The sequence below is a fragment of the Urtica dioica genome, chromosome 5, assembly GCF_054948205.1.
Source record: "Urtica dioica subsp. dioica isolate 48M chromosome 5, U.dioica_male_clone48M_v1_H2, whole genome shotgun sequence".
In the NCBI taxonomy this organism is placed as follows: domain Eukaryota; kingdom Viridiplantae; phylum Streptophyta; class Magnoliopsida; order Rosales; family Urticaceae; genus Urtica; species Urtica dioica.
In genome coordinates, this window is record NC_142760.1 from 33117038 (window position 1) to 33142082 (window position 25045).

Below are 25045 nucleotides of genomic sequence, written 5' to 3' on the forward strand. Positions count from 1 at the left end.
CCTAAGTAGAATGAGTAGAAAAAAAAAACATTAAAAAGTCTCATTAAATCCTCTCAAGATCAAACGCAATGGGGAAATCTCGATAGAGCTTTGAGTACTTTGAAAAAATTACTTAATCTTCAAGTTCATCTTGGCGTCACAAAGAACATAGATAAATACCATCTCAAGCTACAACACTGATAAAATAAATAAAACACGCATCGTTTCAAGCTGAGAATAAATAATCAAACACGCATTGATCAGAAACGCCCTAACGTTCAGCATTCCATGCTCCCTGGTGAAAAACGTTTGAGGAAAATTAAAAACAAGTTAAAAAAAGAAGCAGTGTCAAGTGAAAGAATCTATTACAACCAAAAATTGAGTATGAAATTAACTTGCATGGGAAGTTATATGTTACTTTATTTGCTGCACTGCTTTAGATTAGGAATATTGAAGTGTTAATATGGATGGTTGCTGGTAAGCTATATATAGAGCTGATTAAGGTTACTGGAAGAAGTGGAGGATTCATGGACATAACTTTGGGGGATATGGAATAAATAAGCTACTATGGAATTAGTTGTTTGTATTCCGGTAATTACACATGTGCTATGTAAGCTTCTTTTTCTTCGGTGAATCTGTGGGAGATATATCTACAACTTTTCTTGATAATGAATTATTCAAATAATATGAATACTGCATAATCAACTGAATTATAGCATGGCAAAAACAAAATCTGGCATTTGTGTTTAGCCACAAAAAGCTGAAAATGAACACACAGTATAAATTACGTACACACAGTATAACTTGAACGCCAAAGGAATCAGCTTGAATCCGATCACGTCTCTCTACTACGTCGCTCCGTCCTGCCTCGCATTCCTGACCGTTCCGTGGCTCTTTGTCGAAGCTCCGGTGCTGAAAGCGACCTCGAGCTTCCACATCGACTGGTTCGTCTTCGGCACGAATTCTCTTTGCGCGTTCGCGCTCAACTTTGCTGTGTTCCTCCTCGTCGGAAAGACCTCGGCTTTGACGATGACGTCGTCGGAGTCGTGAAAGACTGGCTTCTCATAGCCTTCTCGTGGTCGGTGATCAAGGACACGGTCACGGAGATGAACTTGTTGGCTACGGCTTGGCTTTCATCGGAATCGGGTATTACAACCACTCGAAGCTCAAGAGCTTGTTGGAAATTAAATAAATAAAGAGTATTTATTTACATGTGTATGGCTGATTTGTGGTAACAATTTGAGTAGGTTCCACTCATCGGAATTGAATAATTACAAGTGATACGGATTCCTCGTAACGAGGGCTATAAATTTGAATATTTGTTTGCCAAAATCGGACCTAAGATGAATGAGAAATTGATGCTCAAAGTAGGCTAAAGAAACACAATTGGTGTTGTGTTGTGGAAACACAATTGTTGTTGTGTTGTGGAAGTGAATACCAAGAGTCCCACATTGGTTGGGGATGTGTGTTGTGGTAGTGTTTAAATACTATCCTCTTTCTTTAGTGGTCAAGCAAGTGCAAGAGAGGAGCGTGTGGGTAGGTTATCTCTTAACCCCTCGCGCGTGCACACACACGCGCGCCGCCGCCGGGCCGGGCTTGGGCTTTCTTTTATTGCAAAGTTCACTTCCAAATTTGTTTTAATTCCATAAATAAGGTTTTGGTTACGTTGGGAATTAAAGCCATGAAGGCTGAATGTTTGAGCAGGTGAGTTACTCGTGAGATTTAAAGCCATGAAGGCTGAACGTTTGAGCAGGTGAGCAGGTGTGTTAATGGCCGATGATAACAGCCTCATCATGAGTGTTAAATGCCTTTAAGGCTGGGCGTGTTTTGGCTGGTTTAAAATTGCTTGGCCGCCTATATAAAGAAGGCTTAGCTCTCTCATTCGAAGACACATACGAAATCCAATTATCTCCCAACTGTTCCCGAGCTCCCTTATTCCCAGAATTTTTTTTTTTTTTGGTTTGTCGTGGTGATAGTTTTTGCATAGGTTCTAGTTCGCCGAGAGTCAAGCCTATTGGTGCTTAGCTTGCCTCTGTAGTCGTTGTATCCTGGGAGGCTTTCGTTCAAATAATCCAGCATCCGTAGGAGGGCGATAAAAAGCTTCAAGGAAACCGTCCAACGGGCCTCGACTATTTTCCGATTTGTTTTTTCCGGTTATAAGGTTTAGCCGGTTTATTTGTAATTGTTTTACGTTTATTTTTCTTCCTTGCAAACTGTTTTGTAATTCCGTCAACATTAATATAATATTGCTAACAATCTTGAAGCTTTTTATTGTTCTAAGATAGGTTGCGAGGAAGGAAAAATAATTTGTTTTCTCCATTATTTCTTTTTTCGGATTTGTTTTGGAGATTCTAATTTGTGGATTTCTTTTGTAGAAATATGACTAACGTGAACGACTCCATGAACATGAATATTGAAGGGAACGTCAATGACAATCCCTCCTTGGTGAACACCCCGACGAACGTGATCAACGTTGGCCAAATCTCCGTGGCTTTGGGACAAGGCTCGATGGCGGCTACGGCCGGGAACGGACCCGCGGGTCTCGTTCAACCGATGGCGGGTTTGGGCCTAGATGCTCCAAACATGGGTGTGGCTCGAGGGCCTCCCACGGTGATGCCGGCCGAGAGGCCGGGGAAGTTTGACGGGCTCAACTTCAAACGTTGGCAACAAAAGATGGTCTTCTTCCTGACGACCATAGGACTTGCTCGGTTTTTGACCGAAGATCCTCCAGCCACTCCTCGTGAGGGTGAAGCCGACCCACAAGTGCTTCGGGCCTATGTGGGGTGGAACGAATCCGACTACCTATGTCGAAACCACGTGTTAAATTGTCTCGCCGACTCTTTATACAACGTGTATAGCTCAAAAGCCTCGTCTAAAGAGCTTTGGGATTCGTTGGATCGAAAGTACAAAACCGAGGATGCGGGCTCTAAGAAGTACATTGTGGGTCGCTTCCTCGAGTACAAAATGGTGGACACGAAGACCGTTGTGAGTCAAGTGCAAGAGCTTCAACTCATTTTCCATGAGGTTCAAGCCGAGGGAATGACCATTAACGAGTCTTTCCAAGTTGCCTCCGTAATAGAGAAATTGCCACTGGGGTGGAAGGAGTTCAAGAACTACCTCAAGCACAAGCGAAATGAGATGAGTCTTGAAGTCTTGGTTGTTCGCCTCCGAATCGAGGAAGACAATCGTGGCTCCGATAAAAGACTGAGAACCGTCTCCGAGCGAGCCAATGTCGTCGAACATGGCGAGAACTCGAAGGGGAAGAAGCACGCCCACAAGCTTGGAGTCAAGGGAGAGACGTTGGCTGGACACTGGAGCAACCCTCCACATCTGCGCTGACAAGAACTCCTTCTCCACCCTTGAGTTGCTAGGAGATGGAGAAAAGTTGTTCATGGGAAACTCTGCTACCTCTGAAGTCAAGGGGGAAGGTGAAGTCTTTCTGAAGATGACTTCTGGGAAGGAGATGAAGCTCACCAAAGTTCTCTACGTGCCTGATATGCGGAAGAATCTTATCTCTGGGACTGTGCTGGATAACTATGGATTTAGGATGGTTTTAGAGTCTCAAAAACTTGTATTGTCTAAAAATGGAATGTATGTGGGCAAGGGCTATGTCAAGAATGGCATGGTCAAAATGAATGTAATGGCCATCAAGGCAAAAGAAATGAATAAAACTTCTTCTTCCGCTTATATGATTGAGTCGTCTAATTTATGGCATGGTAGACTAGGTCATGTAAATTATGACACACTGAGAAAATCGATTAATTTGGAGTGTATTCCAAAGTTTAATATTGACTCAAATCATAAATGTGAAATTTGTGTTGAAGCAAAACTAACGAGAACATCCTTTCATAGTGTTGAAAGAAGTAATGAATCTCTCGACTTAATCTATACCGATCTATGTGATTTAAAGTTCATGCCCACGAGAGGTGGTAATAAATATTTTGTGACTTTTATTGACGATTGTACAAAATATTGTTATGTATATTTGCTTAAAAGCAAAGATGAAGCAATTGAGAAATTTGCCATATACAAATTAGAAGTTGAGAATCAACTTAATAAGAAGACGTTCAAGAAGAACTACCAACAAAAGATTGTTGGTAAATGCTACAATTGCGACAAAGTTGGTCACTGAGCTGCCGATTGTAGAAAGCCAAAGAAGAAGAAGAAGGCCAATGTCGTGGAGGATGATAATGACCTCCTCGTCGCTGTGGTCTCCGAGGTCAACATGATTGACTCAAACCCGAAGGAGTGGTGGCTGGACACTGGAGCAACCCGCCACATCTGCGCTGACAAGAACTCCTTCTCCACCCTTGAGTTGCTAGGAGATGGAGAAAAGTTGTTCATGGGCAACTCTACTACCTCTGAAGTCAAGGGGGAAGGTGAAGTCTTTCTGAAGATGACTTCTGGGAAGGAGATGAAGCTCACCAAAGTTCTCTACGTGCCTGATATGCGGAAGAATCTTATCTCTGGGACTGTGCTGGATAACCATGGATTTAGGATGGTTTTAGAGTCTCAAAAACTTGTATTGTCTAAAAATGGAATGTATGTGGGCAAGGGCTATGTTAAGAATGGCATGGTCAAAATGAATGTAATGACCATCAAGGCAAAAGAAATGAATAAAACTTCTTCTTCCGCTTATATGATTGAGTCGTCTAATTTATGGCAAGGTAGACTAGGTTATGTAAATTATGACACACTGAGAAAATCGATTAATTTGGAGTGTATTCCAAATTTTAATATTGACTCAAATCATAAATGTGAAATTTGTGTTGAAGCAAAACTAACGAGAACATCCTTTCATAGTGTTGAAAGAAGTAATGAATCTCTCGACTTAATCCATACCGATCTATGTGATTTAAAGTTCATGCCCACGAGAGGTGGTAATAAATATTTTGTGACTTTTATTGACGATTGTACAAAATATTGTTATGTATATTTGCTTAAAAGCAAAGATGAAGCAATTGGGAAATTTGCCATATACAAATTAGAAGTTGAGAATCAACTTAATAAGAAGATTAAGAAAGTGCGAAGTGATCGAGGAGGTGAATATGTTGAACCATTTGGTGCCTTTTGTGCACAACATGGAATTATTCACGAAGTCACTCCACCTTATTCTCCTCAATCAAACGGCGTTGCCGAACGTAAGAATCGCACTCTCAAGGAGATGATGAATGCGATGTTGTTAAGTTCTGGGTTACCCCAAGATATGTGGGGGGAAGCGATCTTGTCTGCAAATTACCTTCTGAACAAGATACCACAGAAGAAGGAGGATAAGTCTCCGTCTGAGCTATTTATAGGAAAGAGACATTCCTATAAATACTTGCGAATGTGGGGGTGCTTGGCCAAAGTAATGGCTCCCGCTCCAAAGAAATGAAGATAGGGCCAAAAGCTGTAGATGTATCTTCATTGGGTACTCACATCATAGTAATGCATATAGATTCCTTGTGTAAGACTCGAAAAACCCCGATATACACAACGATTCAGTTATGGAATCTAAAAATGCTTCGTTCTTTGAACATGTATTTCCTTATAAGTCTAAAGAAGTTGAACCGAGTTCATCAAACCAATTTCTTGAGGATATTGAGGAAATAACTCAAGATAATGATGAAGAGTCCGAAGAAGAGATAGAGTCTGAGGGACTTAGACGAAACAAGCGAGCGAGGGTAGAAAAATATTTTGGTTATGATTTTTTCACCTATATGTTGGAGGCTCCACCTCTAAATTATATAGAGGCAGTGAACTCTGTTGAGGGTCACTTATGGAAAGAAGCCATAAGAAGTGAAATAGACTCTATCATGCAAAACCACACTTGGGAGTTGGTTGATCTTCCTCTTGGAAGTAAAACGCTTGGTTCTAAGTGGATTTTTACGAGGAAGATGAAAGTCGATGGCTCAATTGATAAGTATAAGGCACGACTGGTAATCAAATGGTATAAACAACAAGAGGGTGTTGATTACTTTGATACTTATTCTCCCGTGACGAGAATAACTTCTATTAGATTGATAATTGCAATTGCTGCATTACGCAATCTTGAAATTCATCAAATGGATGTAAAAACAGACTTTCTTAATGGAGATCTCGAAGAAGACATCTATATGAATCAACCTGAGGGTTGTATTGCACCCGGACAAGAAAAGAAAGTCTGTAAACTAGTCAAGTCGCTTTATGGCCTTAAACAAGCCCCAAAGCAATGGCATGAGAAATTCGACAACGTTATGATGTCAAATGGATTTAAGATCAATGAGTGTGACAAATGTGTGTACATTAAAACCACTGAACATGGATGTGATTATGTGTTTATATGTAGATGACATGCTCATAGTGGGGAGTAATGATCGTATGGTCCAATCCACAAAAGATATATTGAACTCAAGGTTCGATATGAAAGATCTGGGAATTGCTGATGTAATTCTGGGGATCAAGATTACCCGAACACCCAATGGGATTGTACTCGATCAAACACACTATGTTGATAAAATCCTAAACAAGTTTGGAAAGGACGATTCTGGAGTCTCGAGAACTCCCATAGACATTAGTCAAAACTTGTCTAAGAATAAAGGTGAAAGCATATCTCAAATTGAATATGCGAGGGTGATAGGCAGTCTCATGTACTTGATGAGTTGCACGAGACCAGATTTAGCCTACACCGTGAGTAGACTAGCTCGATATACGAGTAATCCAAGTGCTGAACACTGGAAAGCAATCATAAGGGTAATGAGATACCTACGATTCACTCGTGATTATGGTCTACACTACACTAGATATCCTGAAGTAATTGAAGGTTTCACTGATGCAAGTTGGATATCTGATATTCAAGATTCGAAAGCCACGAGTGGATATGTATTCACTCTGGGAGGTGCGGCCATATCTTGGAAATCCTCCAAACAAACTGTGATAACGAGATCCACGATGGAATCTGAGTTTGTTGCATTGGATAAATGTGGAGAAGAAGCTGAATGGCTAAGGAACTTTGTGGAGGATATTCCTAATTGGACAAAACCTATGCCTGCAATATGTGTATATTGTGATAACCAATCTGCTATTGGTAGGGCACATAATGTGATGTATAATGGTAAATCTAGACATATCCGTCGACGACATAATACCTTTAGACAACTTCTCTCATCTGGAGTCATTAGTATTGACTATGTTAGGTCCAAAGAGAATATTGCGGATCCGCTAACCAAATGGTTAAATAGGGACCAAGTAGAGAAGACATCCAAAGGAATGGGGCTAAAGCCCATGGCAAATAAAGCCAAGGCAAAGGAAACCCAACCATGATGACTAGAGATCCCAAGATCTTGGTTCAAAGGGACAACCTAATTGTCAAAGGCTATGTGAGGTCACTGTGGGGGAAAACCCCTAGTCTTATTCCTATATTAAACAGTGACACCCATACGAGGTTAAACTTTGAGTTTTTAATGATTCTATGAGATCGGATATCTGAGATTCCAAATGAGTAATGCAAAAAAGAATCACCTATGTGAGAGAGAAGTGGGGCCGCTTCGAAAGAGAATTAATTGGGCTTAATTCTTTAGAAACTCTTGTAGAACCAGGCGAATGTTCAGGGCCAAAATGAACATAACCATGAGAACTGAACCTGTGTCTGGGAAATATCAGTGGGGGATATGTTTATCGTTTATACAAAACGGCTAACAGTTCAAGGACAACGCGTCTACTGAGTAGTCAGTAAAGATGACATATCTTTCCGAGGGAAGGTTCAAAGGCTTTTCCTACCTATCCTATACTAGTACTGACCGTAGAATTTATCACCACATCGAGTCTTGTCTTTATAATTGTCGTCTCAATTTCATTCATGTGGGGGTTTGTTGGAAATTAAATAAATAAAGAGTATTTATTTACATGTGTATGGCTGATTTGTGGCAACAATTTGAGTGGGTTCCACTCATCGGAATTGAATAATTCCAAGTGATACGGATTCCTCGTAACGAGGGGCTATAAATTTGAATATTTGTTTGCCAAAATCGGACCTAAGATGAATGAGAAATTGATGCTCAAAGTAGGCTAAAGAAACACAATTGGTGTTGTGTTGTGGAAACACAATTGTTGTTGTGTTGTGGAAGTGAATACCAAGAGTCCCACATTAGTTGGGGATGTGTGTTGTGGTAGTGTTTAAATACTATCATCTTTCTTTAGTGGTCAAGCGAGTGCAAGAGAGGAGAGTGTGGGTGGGTTATCTCTTAACCCCTCGCGCGTGCACACACACACACACACACGTGCATGTTCACTTCCAAATTTGTTTTAATTCCATAAATAAGGTTTACGTTGGGAATTAAAGCCATGAAGGCTGAACGTTTGAGCATGTGAGTTACTCGTGAGATTTAAAGCCACGAAGGCTGAACGTTTGAGCTGGTGAGCAGGTGTGTTAATGGCCGATGATAACAGCCTCATCATGAGTGTTAAATGCCTTTAAGGCTGGGCGTTTTTTGGCTGGTTTAAAATTGCTTGGCCGCCTATATAAAGAAGGCTTAGCTCTCTCATTCGAAGACACATACGAAATCCAATTATCTCCCCACTATTCCCGAGCTCCCTTATTCCCAGATTTTTTTTTTGGTTTGTCGTGATGATAGTTTTTGCACAGGTTCTAGTTCGCCGAGAGTCAAGCCTATTGGTGCTTAGCTTGCCTCTGTAGTCGTTGTATCCTGGGAGGCTTTCGCTCAAATAATCCAGCATCCGTGAGAGGACGATAAGAAGTTTCAAGGAAACTGTCCAACGGGCCTCGACTATTTTCCGATTTGTTTTTTCCGGTTCTAAGGTTTAGCCGGTTTATTTGTAATTGTTTTACGTTTATTTTTCTTCCATGCAAACTGTTTTGTAATTCCGTCAATATTAATATAATATTGCTAATAGAGCTTGAAGGCCGCGGAGGCTCAGAAGAAGGAGCAGAACGATGAGGAAGAAGAAGCAGGAAAGTTGCTCGAGGAACATGACGCCGGTGTAGAAATCGGAGCTGCTAAGAAGAGTGAGACCCAAGATTGATCAATTCTGTTATCCCCGTTGTTTTAATTATTATTAATTTTTGAATTTTTATTTATTTATATTTTTCTTGTTGGTCATGATGTTGATTTGTGTCTCTTATTATGGCCAGTCTTTACATTTACCGTATTTACGAGCGACTGAATTAGAGATCATTATTGTGAACTTTAGTACTATGATATATGAATGAATTAGAAGATTAATGTTTCCGTTGCTTTCTTCAAGTCTTTTTTATGGTCTTTTTGGTTCTGAAATGTTACTGAAGAACTTGTAGAACAATGGTAGCTCTATGTTTGGCGTTATTATTCGAGTATAAAAGTAATATCACATAGTTCTATCAATCTACGTTACATTTTTCTTTATACTTATAATTTACGTTCCTCTTTACTTGCAATCAATTTCTGGCTTTCGAATCATTGTCCACAAAGTTAGTCCTCAGATGGAAACACATGGTAATGGCTTATTCTGCTCCATAAATTTCTCTTAGATCCATGAGTTACGGACTCTTATTATTATTATTATTATTATTGCATTGCTCTGATGATTTCTACATTATTCTATTCATTAAATATTTAAGTATCCAATGAGTGATTTATTGATTAGAGTTTGCAATATGCTGTGTCGTGGTATTATTTTAGAAACTTCATGTACGTGTGTCTAAAACTTCATGTACGTGCAATAAGCTCAATATGCTGTGGTCGTGACTTTTGCTCTGAAATTTCCTACGTGTGACTCTGGCGACTTTGTTATCTAGTAATACATTTTTTTATTTTTTATTTTAATTATTTTATGGTTGGGATCAATTTTTTCATTTTAACTCCACTCAAATTCATCTAATTATTTGGGGTGTGTGTGTGCTTATCACCAAACTAGTTTTACTTCTTCGTTGCCTCAAGTTGTTAAAATTGATGTAGCAAGAAAAAAGAAAACGAAACTGAGTGTGAATAAACGAAACTAGTTTTACTTCTTCGTTGTCTCAATGTGCTTTTTATAAGTATTCGAAAATCCTTGATCTTTCATTATTAAAAAAAAAAAAAAGGACACCTTGATCCTTTGCCCTTAGTCTTTTTTTTCACAACATCTTCTTAGCATGAAACATGATTAGACCATAAAACCTTCTGAAATTATAATTAATTATCCCCCACTTAATGAAAACTCACCAATGTAGTAGTTAAACATGAGTGTCTCGGTTAGCTTGCTTAACCGATAACCAAGGCACACGATTAATGGTCAACTATTAACCGTGTGTCTTATTTGCTGTTAAATTGGTTAACAGAGACGCATTTAGTAAGAACTTATCAAGAGAAATTTCATAAGGAATATGAAATGTTGCATGAAATTATTTTTTGAGTCGATAGCGTTGGATTTCAATTGATAAAACCACCAAAAAGAGTAACGTCTAGACAGAGAAGAGAGTGAGGCATTTGTCCTTTTGTGAGTTTTAGTTTTCTCTCTAGCGAAGAGAAGAGTGTTGGGGTTTCCGAGGGTTTTGTGGTGTATCTGGGGAAATACAAGTGCCGGTGAGAACAGAGGGTTGGGAAACACGGGAAGGATGAGTACAGGGGACAACATAAACAGGGTAACATTATTGATGGGCACAGGTGTTGCAGCTGAGGAACTGAACAGGGAAGAGAATGAGGAGGAAGACTTGGAGATGGCGACTTCATTCCTCATAAGCAATCTGCATATTTCGACCAGGACGACGACGGAGGTAGTCAGAGGGAACGCATCTTTTCTGGCAGGAAAAATGCTTTCCACAAGGCCGGTGAGGGTCAAGCAAATTTATGACGTTTTCTCGGTGGTTTGGAGATGTAAACGGCCCTGGAATGTAAGGGAAATCAGACCTGACATATTCCAGCTGAGATTCGATCTAAAGGAAGATGCGAATAGGATCTTGGATGGCAGACTTTGGACGTGCAAGGGGGCTCAATTTCTGATTCAAAACTGGCCGGAGATGCTGATGGTTGAGGAACTGACTTTTGAGACGTCGCCGTACTGGATTGGAATGCTAGGACTTCCACCAGGCTACCTGAATGAGCGGAATGGGAGACAACTGGCGGCATTGGCGGGCAGGGTGATAGGGTTCACTGGAAGGGATGCTACCTTGGTCCGTTTGAAGGTGGTAGCAGACATAGGGAAACCTTTAATGGCAGGTCTATTTCTGGAAAGAGATGGTTTGGCTCCGCTGTGGATACAGTTTAAATTCGAGAAGTTGGGGAGGTTCTGTTTTAAATGCGGGATAGTGGGCCACGAGGAGGATGAATGTAGTCGCCGGAGCTGGGCCATGGTGAGGTCCACGCACTCACCACTGGTTAAAAAATACGGCGGGTGGATTTACGCTGAATCACCGGTGAAGTCGTGCTTTATCGGGGTGGAGGACCTCATCGGGAAACTAACACTGGAGGAAGCTTTGTCCCCGCCCAACCGAAGCAGAGATGAAAGGCTTCACCGAGAGAGGAAGGGTGGCCGTGGCACGGTGGAGACGGCGGCGACTGGAGAAGATAACGAGATACAGGGAAGCGGGGAGCTGAGCAGGAGCCGCATAGGTCAGCAGGTACAGCAAGAGTGGCGCACCCAGAGGGGAGAGGACAAACCTAGGAACCAGTGGACAGTGAGCAGGTGCCAGGAAATGGTGGTGCAAACACTACCCGCGCAGGAAATGCCAGGGAATGTCAGCAGGAGGGACCACAGTACGGAAATAATATCAAAAGCGAGAGATGGGAAAAAGGCAGAGGAGGAAGTGGCTGGGGGTAACGTGGAAAGAAGTAATGGGCCAAATTGGAATGGGCTGGGGAGGAGTGCACAAAGTGTAGTAGGGGCCCAGGAAAACCGTGCAAGAAAGGAAACAAAGAGGGAAGGAAATAATTGTGGATCTGGGCCTGGATTGGTGGGAAGTGAGCAGGATATACCAATTGGGATTATTGAAGAACTAGAGATGAGATTAGATATCTCAAGTAAAAGGAAGGCTAATGAACAGGGAGAGAGCGGCAAGAAAAAAAAGATAGAGGAGAGGAAGGATGAGGGAAAGTCAGGAGGAGCAAGTGGCAAGAAGGAAGTTGAGAATTTTGCTAAGAATCTACAATTGGAGTTTAATATGGGGCTTAATGAGGAAGCAGGGGAGAAGATTTATGCGAGACGTGTTATCAAACCCCGGAAGAAGACGGCTGGGAGCAAGGGCACCAAGGGAGCTGCGAATCCGTCCAAGGGTGAGGTCCTTGGTGCGGAGAAGGATGTTGCGGAAACCTCACTATCATTGGCCGAGGAGGCGGGCCTTAACAACCCCCTACCTCGTCAATGTCAGTGCTATCTTGGAATTGCTTCGGTCTCAACGGAGACCAAATGAATGAGATTTTCCGGAGTCTCATTCGTAGTCATAATCCGGATATTGTAATTTTGTCAGAAACAAAAATGGGGGAGAGGAGAATGCAAAGGTTAAGGGAAAAGTACGGGTTTTGGGGTGGTGTAGGGAGCGGTGCTAGGGGGGCCTCGGGGGGTCTTTGTATATGGTGGAGAAGGGGAGTCAATTTGGATGTGTGGAAGGTTACAAAAAATTTTGTTTGGGGAATTGTGCGAGGAGATACGAGAGATTTGGATTGGGACTTGTGGGGGGTTTATGGGCCACCGGAGGCGAGGAATAGGGAGGGCTTTTGGGAAGAGATTGGAGGACTTGTAGGATCCTATGGAAGAGAGTGGGTGCTTATAGGGGATCTAAATCTCATTGGGGTGGCGGGGGATAAGGAAGGGGGAGAAAAGGTTACTTGGAGCTCCGGGAGAACCCTTCAGAAGTTTCTTAGCGTGTCCGGGGGGATCAACTTAGGAGCGGAAGGGGGGAGGTTTACATGGTCAAATGGGAGAGAGGCGGAGCATAGGATCTTGGAGCGTCTTGACCGCGCCGTGGTGTGCCCGGGGTGGCTTAGGAGGTTTGGAATGGCGGGGGTAAGGAATCTCGCGATTATTGGTTCGGATCATGCACCCATCTTGTTGGATTGCTACTTGAAGGAGTAGAGAGGGAAAAGACCGTTCCGTTTCTATGAAGCTTGGGCGGACGAGCCATTTTGTAGAGAAACGGTGGAAGGCGTGTGGAAGAAGGAGATTTCTGGGTTTGATAGTTGGAAGTTACATGTCAAGACAAAAGAGGTGGCTAGGGAGCTAAAAGGGTGGCAAGCAGGACGTTGGAATGTGGAGAGAGCGAGGCTTAAGGATTGTGAGGCGAGGCTAATAGAGGTGCAAAGCGGGGGTATCTCTAGAGAGAGCTTGGAGGAGGAGGCTGCCTTGAGCTTCAAAATCCACGACATGCATCGGAAAGTAGAGGCGGTGTGGAGGCAAAAATCTCGAGAGACGTGGCTAAAGGAGGGAGGTAAGAACACACGCTTTTTCCATACTTCTACCTTGGTGCGGAGGAAGAGGAATCACATTGGGAGAATGCTTGATGATGACGGGTCGTATCTTCATAGTCGTGAGGATATTGGAAGATACCTAAACCACAAGTATTCCGAGCTTTTCATGTCTTCGAATCCGTCTTTTCCGGAGGATTTGGAAAGATTGATAACTCCTATACTTGGGAGTGAAGACAATGAAAGGCTCACGGCGATTCCAATGGGAGAGGAACTGAAGGAAACAGTGTGGTTTATGAACGCTATGAAAGCTCCGGGGCCGGATAGGCTTCAAGGCGCGTTCTATCGAAAATTTTGGGATGTGGTGAGGGACTCGTTAATCAAGTTTGTGCAAGAATTCTTTAGGAATGGGAAACTCCTAAAGATTGTTAACCTTGCACACGTAGTGCTCATCCCTAAGGTCGATGGAGCCGAGACCGTTGGGAATTTCCGGCCCATAAGCTTATGTAACTTTAGCTTCAAAGTTATCACTCGCATTATCACCGCAAGGCTTAGAAGACATTTAGATGGGATGATCTCCCCCTATCAATCCGCGTTCGTTCTGGGAAGATGGATCGCGGAAAACACGATAGTTGCGAGAGAAGTAGTAACTAAATTGAAGAAGAAGAAAGGTCTAGGAGGGCTTCTCGGCATTAAAATTGACATGAGCAAAGCTTACGATAGGTTGGAGTGGAGCTTCATCCTACAAGTGCTCCGGTGCTTTGGAGCGTCGGAGAAGTTTGTGGGGCTCGTTGCTCAATGCATCACTACGGCATCGTACGCTATTCTCCTTAATGGATCCCCTCTTGAGAAGAAGACGCCAAGCCGCGGGCTCCGTCAAGGTGACCCACTTTCTCCGTATCTTTTCATTTTGGCCAACGAAGTCTTGAGTAGATTGCTTGTGAGAGAAGAAGGTCAATGGGGTTTTCACGGCATCACTATGGGAAGTAATGGGGTAAGCATTAACCACTTGATGTTTGCCGATGATACCATTCTATTTTGCCGGGCTAGGAGGGTTGAGGTGGAGGCGATGTGGGGATGCCTTCAAAAATACGAAGCGTGGTCCGGGCAACGAGTGAATATCTAAAAATCCGGACTCATTTTCTCAAGGAATACCTCGGAGTTCCACCGGAGAGAGATCATGGAGTGGTTGGGAATGGAGGAGTGTGATACGGACATTCATTATCTTGGAAACCCCCTAATTCTCGGCCGCAATCGGGGGAGAAGTTTTACACATCTAAAGGAAAAAGTCTATGGAAGATTAGAAGGTTGGATGGCGAAGACAATCTCGAAGGCGGGCCGTAGCACCCTCATTAAATCGGTCGTTCAAAGCATCCCGGTCTACGCCATGGCGACCTTTCGGCTTCCAAAGTGTTTTTGTCATTCGTTGGATAAGGCAACAAGAAGTTTTCGGTGGACCAGTAGAAATGATGATGAGAGATTCCTTGCGCTTGTGAGTTGGGATGCCGTTTGCCAACCAAAAAATTGTGGAGGTTTGGGGTTCCGCAAATTTGAAGATATTAATTCGGCCCTGCTTTGTAAATTGGGGTGGCACGTAGCGGCGAACTCTAGACTCCTTTGGGTCTCGATCCTAAAGGATATTTATTGCGTGAATGACAACTTCCTCACGTGCCAAAGGAAATCCGGGGACTCCGGGGGATGGAGAGACATCCTGTCTACTCAAAGCATTATTCGGAGCAATACTTGCTTTCTCGTGGGGAGTGGTAACTCGGTGCCGATAGTTGGAGTGAATTGGCTTCGGGGGGCGGAAGTGAGGACATTGGGAGACGGGCCGAGGCTGAAACCAAAGACCGTAAGAGATTTTTTTATTCCTGGTTCGTGTCAGTGGGATAGAGGCAAGTTTTTGGCGTGGCTGGGAAAGGATTTGTGCGAGATGGCGGAGGAGCTTCGAGTCTCGGCGGAACCCAAGGAGGACCGACTCATGTGGTTGGGTACGGCATCGGGGAAGTTCGACCTCAAGTCGGCATACGGGGAAATTGCGAGAGCAACCTTCAATCCGAAGACGGAGATGTGGCGGAGTTTGTGGAACTCGAAGCTACCGGAAAACCTGAAGTTTTTGATGTGGCGGGTGGCGAAGAATGGTATCCCGACGAGGGAGAGGCTGAGCAAGATCTTTTCGGTTCGAGAAATGGCGTGTATTTTCTGTGAAGGAGAGACCGAGACCACTCAACACTTGTTCCTTGAGTGCCCTTTCGCGAGGGGATGGTGGTGGGCGGAGGCGAATGGCTGCCGGTGGGATGGGGAGAGGGAGAGGAGCGGCGCAGAGTGGGTGGAAGAGATTCTTAATCGCAGTTGTATTGCAGAAGGGCTGGGCTATGGTAAACAGGAATTTCTCACCAAGGCGGCTGTCATTCTAGACTCGGTGTGGCGGTGGCGAAACAAGGCCATCTTCGGGAGCCTAGAAAACACGGCGGAGAGGCAGCTATTGGAAATAAGGCGGAGGGTAAGTGAGGTTCGGTCTATGTGTTTCCCGGACCAGGGAGGAGCTGCTGCTGACGAGAAGCGCGACATCAGGGGTACAGGAAGCCTCAGGTGGCAGAAACCTCTACCGGGCGAGACCAAGATAAATGCTGATGCAAGCTTCGGGCCACTTGGAGCTGCGGTGGGAGTGGTAGCCAGGAGAGAGGGTGGTCATGTCCGATGGATGTGGAGAAATGTTGTGGCTGCGAAGTCTGCCCAGGAAGCAGAGATGTTGGGGATTTATTTAGCCGTGCTAGTGGCGAAGTTTCGGAATGAGCAGCGGGTAGTAGTTGAGGGGGATAACAAGCAAATTATGGATAGCTTGCAGAAGGGGTTTGGCTGTCCGAATTGGAGCTTGGAACCTCTCTTTGATCAAATTATGTGTGCTGCTCAATCTTTTGTTTCTGTAAAGTTTTGTTGGATTCCAAGGACGGGGAACGCGGTTGCTCATTTGCTTTGTAAGAGTACCGTCGTGAACCAATTGCCTGGGTTTTGTAACAAGACTGATGTAAACCAGGAGGTGCTTACAGCAATCCTCTTCGATTCCAGTTAATGAAATTTCTGGGTTTTAAAAAAAAAAAGCGTTGGATTTCAATTTCAATGTGTATCTTTATTGACTAGGACATATATGCTCTCAATACACATCGAATATTCAATGCTAGAAAACGATGGGCTGTTGGGGACAAATGCAGTGAGGCATCGGCGAACTGCAAAACCCCAATTTTTACAACGAAAAGATCCAAAAAATATAAAACACAAAAACTTCATGCAATAAAAAATAAATAACGTAAAACTAACTTACATGATGCCTATATTTCGGGGTATGAAGACTCGATCAATTTTTAAACTTATTCAAACATATATGTTATGATCTATAAACATTTGAAGAGTTATCAACTTTTCTCATCTCATCTCTCATTTCTTCACAAACATCAAATCTATTTTTTAACGTCTCATCTCATCTCTCAGAATATATGTACTCAAGTTCTGTTTATTGTTAAGAGGAAATGGCGGCATAAGTGCCCAAAGTTTTCGGGTTTTTACACTTATGTACCCAAACTTTTTTTTTTTCGCGGCATAAGTATCCAATGTCGCTTCTCCGTCACGCTTTTAGTGTTTTGGACGTTAAATGTTGTTTTGGACGTTAAATGTAAACCCCGAACCACGTGTCTTCATCCTACAATGTCTGAGTTAATATATGTGACTGATTTGCTTAAATAAAATAATTTTGAAATGAAAAAAACAACGGCGGCGAATCTCCAGGTACGTCGTCCCGCCTCCGCCGAAGTACGTCGTCCTCACCAGGTACCGCCGCCCCGCCTCCGCCGGCACCTGATCGAACACCGGCGGCGAATCTCCGCCGTCGAACCCGCCGTAGAAGTAAGTCGTCCTCACCAGGTACCGCCGCCCCGCCTCTGCGGCACCGCGAAGCAGTACTTCCGCGCCGCCGCCTCCGGGAAGTACCGCAGCGTCGCTAAGACGGGGACGGCCACAGATGCGTTGTCGAGGGCCGCTTTCTTTCCGACAGATACGAAGCCCTCGTCGGAGACGTACCGGAGGCCGTTCAAGGCCACGATAAATCCCGCCGGGAATAAAGAAACCGTCGTCGCGATCATGATGGACGCGAGGGCGAGGATGATGACGTGGCGGCGGCGGAGGGGAAGAGTAACGACGGTGGCGGCGAGGGAGTGGTGGGATTCGGTGGCGTTCGATCACGCGGCGACGTTTGAGACGGTGGCGATGGAGGCGGCGGCGAAGGAGGCGGTGGTGGAGGATCTGCAGAGGTTTGTGGGGAGCCGGGAGAGGTACCGGAGAGCCGGGAGGGCGTGGCGGCGGGGTTACCTTCTGGTGGGCCCGGCGGGGACGGGGAAGTCGAGCTTGATCGCGGCCATGGCGATGCGCGGCGGCCGGTCAGGGAGACGATCCGAGGTAAAATGCTATTTTTTTTTTACAAAAGATAAAAATGTATAAATCCAGCGATGAAGACACGTGGCTCGGGGTTTACATTTAACGTCCAAAACAACATTTAACGTCCAAAACACTAAAAGCGTGACGGAGAAGCGACATTGGATACTTATGCCGCGAAAAAAAAAGTTTGGGTACATAAGTGTAAAAACCCGAAAACTTTGGGCACTTATGCCGCCATTTCCTCTATTGTTAATGAGAAACTTGAATGAAAAAGCACACAAGAAGTACAAATTATTATGAACTTCATATAACATTTTTTTTTACCAAGTATATATATAAGAAGGAAAAAAAAACATTTTTTTTAAAAGAGGTCTCGTTAAAACCTCTCAAGAGCAAACCGCAATGGGAAAATCTCGAGAGAGGAAAGAGTATCTTGAAATATCATTACTGAAAAATTACTTAATCTTCAAGTTCATCTTGGAATAACAAAAAAAAAATAGACAAATACCATCTCAAGCTACAACACTGATAGAATAAATAATCAAACACACATTGTTTGAATTTGAGAATAATTAATTAAACACGCATTAATCAGAAATGCCCTAACGTTCAGCATTCCATGCTCCCTGGTGAAAAAAGTTTGAGGAAAAAATTAAAAACAAGTTCCAAAAAGAAGTAGTGTCAAGTGAAAGAATATATTAAAACGAAAAAAATTGAGTATGAAATTAACTTAATCATGCAGCTGTCTAAATATTTACAAGAAAAGAAACAAATACAAATGAGAGCAGTGTCAAATGTTAATTCTTTTCATTGGGGTGTTGAAACTGGCTTTTATTCTATCTGTTATTATGCAAGTGCTTGAATCGTGAAATGTAAAGAATTAAGGCATACATGAAGTTGAGGAAAAATAATTTGGATACCTCATAACGCTGTGATATGCGATGACGTCCAATTTCCCTGAAAAAATTAAATAAATTGAATAAAACATCAAGTTCATTTCAAGCAAATTGAAATTTAAATTTATTGAAACGTTGCTTACATCATTGTTGTTCCTCTAGAAGTTGCATAAGCTCTGTGCTACCAAGTTTGTAAGAATCATAATAAAACCCTTTGCCTCGGTAGTAACAAAACTTGATCGAAGATATGTGCTGAATCTTGCAGTACTCAGAGCCTCCGTGGGGTTGTAGAGCCTTCACAAATTCCTTTGGCATACCAAAAACTCTAAGGGATTTAAGTTTTGTTAGGTGTTGAAGACTGCCTGGAATTTCCTTCATCAGTGGGGAAGGTCCGATGCCTAACTCCTCGAGAAGAGGAAGTGCTCCTCTTTCAAACTTAATCACCTTTAGCCCTTTGAAACTCATTAAATGAAGTGCCTTCAGCTTTGGAAAACCGCCTTCCTCAAACAGCAATTCCTCTCCGTCGTATGTCTTATACATATTAAGGTATTCCAAATTGGGCAAACCTTTGAGGCATTTCAGCGGCTCGTCGACTAACCTCGAGAAACGTAACTCAAGACCCTGCAAATTCTGAAGCTCGGGAATCCAAGTCGGCAGTTGATGTAGTCGACAATTCAGTTGGAGAAATCGCAAACGAAGAGGAGGAGACGAAATGAAATTCAAATTTAACACCTCTTTATTGTTGATTGAGGTTAGAAATACTAACCCTTCAAGATCTTTCATTTTTTCAATAGACTCCCAAAGGACTTTACACATCTCTGCACCCACTTTTGAAATGCCAAAATGTTTCAGTTTACTCAGCCTTTGTAGCTCTTTCATGAAACCAACATCACCTTCCACTCTAGATAGTGTTTGTAACTCTTCCAAATTTCCAATCCCTTCATGCATCCTCACACCAACATCTGATTTGACACTAAATTTTATTTCTGTGTCGTAAAAGCCACAATAAAGATGACGCAATTTATGCAGTTTGTTGATCTCACGTGGCAGCTCCTGCACTAAAGTAAATCTGACATCCAGTGTTTGCAGATTATGTAGCTTTCCGATGGACTTCGGGAGAGTCTTGACTTTTGAGCCTCTCAGATTTAGGTATTTAAGGTGTAACAAATACCCTATATCTGACACATTATCAACCGGAGTATCTTCAAAATCAACAACCTTCAACAATTTACATTTCTTGAATAGACCAACTACGAAAGAATCTGAGACGTCATTAGTGTTAACAAGAACAGCCGAGCGAATCTTCATATCACAAACACTTTCCAAAACATTCGCTGCAGTGTTGTGAAATATCAAACGCCGACCCTTCTTTACAAAACTCGGCTTATTTTTGTCAAATAATTGATAAAAACCCAAATCACTAGCTCTCTTTTGGATTACGTCTAGTATCAAATCATGCACTTTACAATATCTAACAGATCCATATCGCAACTCAAATGAAACCAAGTTTCTACTGATAAGCTCTGTCATGTACTCGCCAGCGATTTGTTCCAACGATTTGTCTTTTCTCAGCTCAATGAAGCCTTCAGCAACCCAAATTCTATATAATCTTTTTTCGCCAATGAAAAAGTCTTCCGGGAAAACACCAAAGTACAAGAAGCACAATTTAAGATGGTACGGCAAATCATGATAGCTGAGCGAGAGAACTTTTGAAACACTTGAGAGCTCACGTTGTTCTTCAAATTCACAACTGAGATTGTCGAGTACTCTTTTCCATTCTTCTTTGCAAAGCTTCTTTTTCGACAACAAACCAGCGACGGCAACAACAGCAAGTGGCAATCCTTGGCATTTACTTAATATTTCAAGAGACAAATTTTCCAATTCGGGTGGACAACCTGAGAGTGGAAATGCTTTTCTACAAAATAGCTCCCATGCTTGCTCTGTAGACCAAGACTTTATCTCTTTGACAATTATTTCCCATGATTGTGACTTAAAGGATTCTACAATTTCAGAATTACGAGTTGTGACGAGAATCCTACTACCATTGCTATTACAAGGAAAAACATGCTTTATGACACTCCAGAAATCAGTTTGCCAGACATCGTCAAATACGACCACGTACCTCTTTGCCTCTAGAGAGCTTCTCAAGAGAGTGAGCGCTTGTTCAACGCTGGCCATTTCTCCCCCAGATGAGCAGATCTCAGCCATTAGCATCTTGAGAATCTTGTCGATGTCGTAGGATTGGGACACAGTGACCCAAACATGAATGTCAAAACATCCTTTTTCTTTAACATCGTTGTACACTTTCCTGGCGAGAGTAGTTTTTCCGATCCCACCTTCTCCCACAAATGAAACCACCGTACGCTCAGACGAACCTTCCACCAAAGTAGTGACCAGCTCCGTCGACACCGATCCAATGCCAATGAGCTCATTGTCTTCAAGAAAGAGCGAACCGATGCGAGGGTCGACGCGTGAATTCCCTTCCCCGCCACTTGATCCGCCTTGCTCGAAGGGTCTCAGCCCGTACTTCAGACCACTGTCTTTGATTTTTTGCAATGAATCTTCAATTTCTTGAATCTCGGAGGCTAAGCGGTGTCGTGTTTTCAGGGTCTTAACGCCGTAACCAGCCTTGCGCAGAGAGCCGATGAAACCGACTTCACTTTGACGGCGCTGCTCGGCGTAATAAGAGTATTCGTCGACGACGTCTTCGATGCGCTCGGCTTCCTCTCTGAGCTGTCTCATCCACACTTTGGAGGCGTCGCTGAGCTCTCCTTTGGCTGACTTGGCTTCGGCGTCACGGAGAAGAGGCTCCAAGATCTCCAACTCTTTTTTAAGGCCGTTGACTTGCTTGTGAACTCCTTTCAACGACTTTACTTCTTCGATCAGAAACTCAATCAGTTTCTCAATCACAGGACTAAGAAACGTCTCTGCCATTGTTGCTTATGAATTTTTTTTTTTTTTTTTCAAATTGGTTTGTGATCTGAATCTTAACACTTTCAGAGTTTGTAGCCCAGGTTATATATTATTATTAAACGACTTGTGCATCAGAAGCCGTGTTTTCTACTGACTAACTTTATTGATTTTTTATTTTTAGTATTTCGATGTTCTCTTTTTTATTTAGGATTTCAAAAAAAAAAAAAAAAAAAAAATCATGTGTACACCAATAAAAAATTTCCCCACAAAACAATCTCCTCATTGGACCAAGCAGTTTATATCATTTCATTTTTTTACAGTATGGCAAATGCTCAAGAATTATTTACAACCCTGTAAATAATTAATCTATATTGCTAATGAGCTACAGGATTAAGATTTCAGGAAATGTTAAATTAATTATCTTAAACTTGCACCATTGCTTATACAATATCTCCAACTCCTTCTCTTGCTTCTCGATCACAGGTCTCAGGATCGTCTCTGCCATAGCCTCCTTACAAAGTTTCAAATTTTTTTGCGATTCGGAAACTTTCAATTTTTTTTTTTACACCAATTGCAATTGACTATCTTTATTGGTTTTGGTTTTACTTATATATTTTATTTTTTATTCAGTATTTGCAAAGTATGATTACGCTAGCAAGCACATGGGCAGTGACATTAGAGCATCTCCAATGCAAACCACCAAAGTTGCTTTGTTGCTTACGTGTAATTGTCACATCATTTTTTATGCTTATGTATAATTGTTACATATTAAGTTTCAAATTTTTTTGCGATTGGAAACTTTCAATTTTTACTTATTCTTTGCCTCAAGTTGTTAAAATTGATGTAGCAAGAAAAAAGAAAACGAAACTGAGTGGAATTAGAGGAAACCGGTGTCACATTTGTATTAACCAGAATGTCTCAATGTGCTTTTTTATAAGTATTAAAAAATCCTTGATTTTACATTATTAAAAAACAAAACCTTGATCCTTTGCCTTTAGTCTTTTTTCACTTCATCTTCTTAGCATGCAATATGATTAGACCATAAAACCTTCTGATATTATAATTAATTATGTACCTCTTGATGAAAACTCACCAATGTAGTAGTTAAACACGAGCGTCTCGGTTAGCTTGCTTAACCCATAACCAAGGTACACGATTAATGGTCAACTATTAACCGTGTGTCTTATTTGCTATTAAATTTATTAACAGAGACGTATTTAGTAAGAACTTATTCACCGAAATTTCATAAGGAATATGCAATGTTGCATGGAATTATTTTTTGAGTGGATTGTGTTGAATTTCGATTTCAATATGTATCTTTATTGACTAGGACAAATATGCTCTCAATACACATCGATTTCAATTCGGAAAACGATGGGCTGTTGGGGAGAAACGCAGTGAGGCATCGGTGAACTGCAAAGCCCCAATTTTTACAACGAAAATATTTTAACAATATAAAACACTAAAACTTCATGCAATAACATATAAATGACGTAAAACTAACTTGCGTGATGTCTATTTTTCGGGGTATGAAGACTCGATCAATTTTTAAACTCATTCAAGCATATATGTTATGATCTATAATTTCTAGAAACATTTGAAGAGCTGTCAACTAGTCTCATCTCATCTTTCTTTCTTCACAAACATCAAATCTATTTTTTTTAACATCTCGTCTCATCTCTCAGAATATATATACTCAAGCTCTGCTTATTGTTAATGAGAAAGTTGAATGAAAAAGCACCCAAGTACAAATTATTATGAACTTCATATAACATGTTTTTTTTTACCAAGTATATATATATTCTGGTGCACTATTGATATAGTAAAAAAAAAAAAAAAAGAACAATTCTGTGAGCTTCAGAGGAACATAAAATATCTAATGCTTTCCTTTCAAGCGAAAAGGTATACGACTGAAGTTTTAATCTAGACATATCAATATGAGAGAAACCAATTTGCAGGTGATCCCCATTTTTTCGTGTTGATTTATATCTGTCTATTTGTATATTTTCAAGTCTTAAAACCTAAGTAGAATGAGTAGAAAAAAAAAACATTAAAAAGTCTCATTAAATCCTCTCAAGATCAAACGCAATGGGGAAATCTCGATAGAGCTTTGAGTACTTTGAAAAAATTACTTAATCTTCAAGTTCATCTTGGCGTCACAAAGAACATAGATAAATACCATCTCAAGCTACAACACTGATAAAATAAATAAAACACGCATCGTTTCAAGCTGAGAATAAATAATCAAACACGCATTGATCAGAAACGCCCTAACGTTCAGCATTCCATGCTCCCTGGTGAAAAACGTTTGAGGAAAATTAAAAACAAGTTAAAAAAAGAAGCAGTGTCAAGTGAAAGAATCTATTACAACCAAAAATTGAGTATGAAATTAACTTGCATGGGAAGTTATATGTTACTTTATTTGCTGCACTGCTTTAGATTAGGAATATTGAAGTGTTAATATGGATGGTTGCTGGTAAGCTATATATAGAGCTGATTAAGGTTACTGGAAGAAGTGGAGGATTCATGGACATAACTTTGGGGGATATGGAATAAATAAGCTACTATGGAATTAGTTGTTTGTATTCCGGTAATTACACATGTGCTATGTAAGCTTCTTTTTCTTCGGTGAATCTGTGGGAGATATATCTACAACTTTTCTTGATAACGAATTATTCAAATAATATGAATACTGCATAATCAACTGAATTATAGCATGGCAAAAACAAAATCTGGCATTTGTGTTTAGCCACAAAAAGCTGAAAATGAACACACAGTATAAATTACGTACACACAGTTGACTTGAACGCCAAAGGAATCAGCTTGAATCCGATCACGTCTCTCTACTACGTCGCTCCGTGCTGCCTCGCATTCCTGACCGTTCCGTGGTTCTTTGTCGAAGCTCCGGTGCTGAAAGCGACCTCGAGCTTCCACATCGACTGGTTCGTCTACGGCACGAATTCTCTGTGCGCGTTCGCGCTCAACCTTGCTGTGTTCCTCCTCGTCGGAAAGACCTCGGCTTTGACGATGACGTCGCCGGAGTCGTGAAAGACTGGCTTCTCATAGCCTTCTCGTGGTCGGTGATCAAGGACACATTCACGGAGATGAACTTGTTGGCTACGGCTTGGCTTTCATCGGAATCGGGTATTACAAACACTCGAAGCTCAAGAGCTTGTTAAAAATTAAATAAATAAAGAGTATTTATTTACATGTGTATGGCTGATTTGTGGCAACAATTTGAGTGGGTTCCACTCATCGGAATTGAATAATTCAAAGTGATACGGATTCCTCGTAACGAGGGCTATAAATTTGAATATTTGTTTGCCAAAATCGGACCTAAGATGAATGAGAAATTGATGCTCAAAGTAGGCTAAAGAAACACAATTGGTGTTGTGTTGTGGAAACACAATTGTTGTTGTGTTGTGGAAGTGAATACCAAGAGTCCCACATTGGTTGGGGATGTGTGTTGTGGTAGTGTTTAAATACTATCCTCTTTCT

The 25045-nt window shown here is 41.8% G+C and overlaps 1 protein-coding gene and 1 pseudogene across 1 annotated transcript; one reads left to right on the forward strand and one right to left on the reverse strand.

Annotated features, from left to right (window-relative positions):
- Positions 1–211: 211 nt before the first annotated feature.
- On the reverse strand, positions 212–21620 carry LOC149397974 (disease resistance protein RPM1-like). Its single transcript, XM_089613963.1, has 3 exons — positions 18778–21620; positions 18659–18695; positions 212–274 (listed from the first exon to the last, which is right to left on the reverse strand). Exon 1 carries the CDS (start codon positions 21566–21568, stop codon positions 18779–18781), a length of 2790 nt encoding a protein of 929 aa, XP_089470089.1. The 5' UTR covers positions 21569–21620; the 3' UTR covers positions 212–274; positions 18659–18695; position 18778.
- A 304-nt stretch (positions 21621–21924) lies between these two features.
- Positions 21925–24595, forward strand: LOC149397975 (putative sugar phosphate/phosphate translocator At2g25520 pseudogene; annotated as a pseudogene).
- Positions 24596–25045: the final 450 nt, after the last annotated feature.

Coding starts and splice junctions, on each gene's coding strand:
- LOC149397974 (XM_089613963.1), bottom strand. CDS start 21,568: ATGGCAGAGACGTTTCTTAGTCCTGTGATTGAGAAACTGATTGAGTTT.